Source organism: Centruroides sculpturatus, unplaced genomic scaffold (assembly GCF_000671375.1).
Source record: "Centruroides sculpturatus isolate CEXI.00-Female unplaced genomic scaffold, Cexi_2.0 scaffold4893, whole genome shotgun sequence".
NCBI lineage: Eukaryota > Metazoa > Arthropoda > Arachnida > Scorpiones > Buthidae > Centruroides > Centruroides sculpturatus.
The window spans coordinates 1-4,095 of record NW_019388983.1 but is presented as its reverse complement, the minus strand read 5'-3'; the positions used below and the strand labels follow the sequence as shown (position 1 = coordinate 4,095).

Genomic DNA, 4,095 nt, shown 5'->3' with positions numbered 1-4,095 from the left:
AAACAATTTTTAATAGAAATTTTTTTAAGTAAACATACATTATACATGATTATTATGATGTAAATCAATGTTATTAGTGTCAGAGAAGTATCACTCTATCTGTGTTTGCCGGTAGAAATTCTTGACAGTTAAGTGAAAGGCAGAAATGCATCAGCAGTTTCGAAACGTGACAGACACAAGCTGCTTAATTATAAAGATGATAAGTGCAACTAGAATATGAGAATAACTAACTCTCCATTATTCGGTTCACTTACCTCATTTGCTTAGTTATGTTTAGAATTATTTGAGTTAAATCCAAATTTTCATGTTAATTTTAAAGTGATTTTATTAGAATACTTAATTATTTGTACAGATTGGACCCAGTTATAATGAGTAAAGAAGAAGTAAATTTAATTTTATCCAACAGAAACAATTGGCCAGGAACATTTATTATTTACGAGGATTTGAAAAGGGAAAGAATCGGTTTAGCTCTCAAGTAAGTGAATGAATTATAATAATTTTTAAATATTTACACTAATTAACTTTAAATTTTCTGTTAAATTATTTAATTATCTTCACAAATAAGTAGAATTTAGCTATAATACAGTTGTAAATTTCTGTTAATTTCGTTTTATTCTTCAAATTTATACATTATTTCTTTATGTTTGCGGTTTAACAAGAATTATGCAATACAAAAATTCATTGTAGATGTAGAAACGGAGACATAAAACATCATACAATTGTCATTGTCAACGATTTATATTATCTGAAGTCATTTCCATTCCCATATTTGGAGTCGATTGTACTCTATTATCGAAAGCACAAACTTAATGGAACAAAATTGACCTGTCAGGTGAGTATCGATCAGTGACATTAATCTTATTAAAAGTCTAACAATGTTTACTTTAATGTTTTCTTTCTTTGTGTGTCGTTTTTGATTTTATTAGGCGGATTGGAACTCGTACATGAAACCAAGAAGATCAGCAAGAATCACACAGCATCTAATGTCAACAATTCTTCCAACTAATGTCAATAATATCTCAGCCAGAGACAGATTGTTGTTATATAAATCAAAANGTTGTATCGATAGTTGTTATTTGGAAGAGATTACAACAACTTAAAAACATTTTTCTCTGTGGATTTGTGTAAGACACCTTCATTTCTCATTGTTTTCTTCCTTACGATCAGAAAGCAAGAGGACAACGACCTCCCACTATCTCTTATATGAAATATTATACGGTATATCATCGATAGATCAGATCTAAAAATAAAAAAAAAATCCCTAAATGTAAAATTAGAACGATTTCTATACTTTTCAATCCAATTCGACATCATTTGGCCTGTTTAAAAGAATAAAATTTCCTAGTTTTTTTCGAAACTTTCCACTCCAACGATTATTGGATTAAGAAATTGTTTCGAAACCTCATCTCTTCCAGTTATTATATTATCAATTTGAGACACAGCTTGATTGATAAGTTTTATACATGTAAAAAGGGAATTTTTCTCCCTTAAAATCGATTTAATTTAACGAAATAAATTAAAATTTCAGCATCGTATGACTCTAACGTTTACTGATTTTCCCCCCTCTGAAAATGGCTTTTCAGGAGGAGGGGAAATTTCTTTTTTATACAATAACTGCGCTTATTTTTCTCTTGCTTTTGACTTTTAAAATATTCTTAGCTCGTTTTTATATTTATAAAAAAATTTATTAAGCGTAAAAAATTTACAATTTATTTATTTGCAATGAACGAATACTTAATGCAGCATACAAGAATGCCTTATATAATGATTATAGATTTTAAACATATCAATTAATCTAGTAAACATACAATAGATTATACTAGAGCTGAATTTTAAGCATATTATTATAAACAAAAGAAAACCTTGTAAAAATAAAGAATTATACTATATTTTTATATTTCTAAACGAAGAATATCTTGAATAAATATGGCTGATATTTATATAATTGATTTCGTTATCTCTTCACGTGAAAATGATAATTGAAATCAGCCTGTTTGTGAGTTATTGTGTAACGTCATACATTCCAATTAGTAAAAGCTCACATCTCTTTTACACACGAGACTAAAGCCAACAACTTATTGGTGTGAGAGTAATACAAGGAAAATATTATCTTTCGTTGTAGATACGTTAAATAGGCAAAGGAACTAATGGCGTCTGCACTAGTTTACTGCCACACTTCGCAGTTACACCATTAAAATCATTCAACTATATAATATTTCGGACATTTTATGCCATGGCTTGATTTTGGATTTCGTCTGACGTGTTATGCTTAATAAATTCCTAAAATTATAATTGAGGAATGATCAAATGTTTACTATATGTTATTATATTGTAGCGTATGTTTGTATGACTATTTCTCTTTATTTTATGCGAAATATTTCCCAAATTTTTGAATTATTAAATAAATATTTTCATCCTGATTAAGAATTTTGTGTATTTTTAGTTAAGTTTATGCATTTTTATTAATTCTTGTTTTTCTCTTTAGTTATGCGCATAAATTATATGATTTTCACATATACTTTGGTAAAATACACCAGTTTTATGTAAGAATATATTAAAAATAATGTCGAATTTATTCAGTTTTATATATTTTAAAAGCGAATTTTTAGTATATATTCTTGAATTTTAATACTTTTTCTTTAACTTTCCAACTTTTACTTATTGGAAACTATCAGTTTTTATTTAAGAAAACAGTAAAAATTTTCGCAAAAATTTCTAAAATTGCTCGAAAAATTTTATTACATTTTTTATATTTTTTTTCCTTTCGTTTTTATTTATAAAATTTTTCAAAGTTGTGAAGACTCTTTTGACGAATCAATTGAAAAAGTAAGCTTTATTCCAAAAAATGTACATATATAACAAAAGAATTCCGTGCATTCTAAAGTAACGATTGAATGTACTATCGAAAACTGGGTACCAGCTTAAAAAAACAGATAAATAAAAAAGAAAAAAAGCTATTTCCTTCCACCACACTAAAGACAAACTACATTAAGTTAGCCCTTTGAGAATCATCCACTTGGGTCTTAGTACTTCGTTGGTCTACTAATGTTAGCTTCAGATCAATGTAAGGCCTGTAGCAACGGAAAATGTTGCCTTACTGGTCTCATGATATTATACCAATTTTCTTCCTGTAACTGAACGGCTATTTTCAACTTAACGGATTGAATAGTCTTTCAACTGAAGCAATTTCTAGTAACCATTATTAATTACCGTTTAAATCATTTGCGTTAATTCCATAGTTAAGTATCTTCGTTATCCGTCGAAAAATATTGTTAATTTTGTTATAAACAATGGAAAATAAAATTATAATTACTATACAAAATGGTTTATTTTATGATCTTCATAAAATTTTCCGTATTAAATTGTGTAGTATAACTTCTTTTGATCGTTAAATATAACTTGAAAGTTACTTCGTATAATCGATTAATAGAGAAAGTTGTATCGATAGTTGTTATTTGGAAGAGATTACAACAACTTAAAAACATTTTTCTCTGTGGATTTGTGTAAGACACCTTCATTTCTCATTGTTTTCTTCCAAGTTAAAGTAGAAACAGTACAGTTATAATAGTACAGAGTATGAGAGATGAACTAAGAAGAGAAGATGCGATGGCTGATACATCGTTTCATCTTTACTTCCATTTGTAGAAAGTTTATCAACATCTTTACTGAAAACGAAAGTATATATATATCATTAATCAACTCCGTAATTTTTTTTTCTTTTATAAGCTCTCAATATAACATAAATCAATGTGAAGTCTCTAAGTCGAAAGCTCTGGATGTGACATTGGAATTCGGCATATTTTCTTAAAATTAATGATAGATTATACAATTAAAACCGAGTAATATATATTTATAAAAATGTATTCCTTGACAACTTACTCGTTAATCAAGGAATTAAAGAGATATAAACGTATTCAATTCGTTAAAACTGCTGAGTTAAAGCAATGTAACAACTTCAATTACCGGAGGAACTCTCAGATTTTATGGAAGAGAAAAGCCGCGTAATTAATTATGTGCTAAAAAATCGTTCTACTGACATTTACATTTTAATTTAAATTAGTAAAATTTGTTTTATTGATTGATTTTATTACAAAA

At 27.4% G+C, this 4,095-nt stretch overlaps 1 protein-coding gene across 1 annotated transcript; it reads left to right on the top strand.

The window, feature by feature from the left end:
• The first annotated feature begins 353 nt into the window (after positions 1–353).
• LOC111617127 lies at positions 354–1,100 on the top strand. The gene is made up of 3 exons (XM_023358461.1): positions 354–475; positions 688–832; positions 927–1,100. Exons 1-3 carry the CDS (start codon positions 369–371, stop codon positions 1,098–1,100), a joined length of 426 nt encoding a protein of 141 aa, XP_023214229.1. The 5' UTR covers positions 354–368.
• The last annotated feature ends 2,995 nt before the right edge of the window (positions 1,101–4,095 follow it).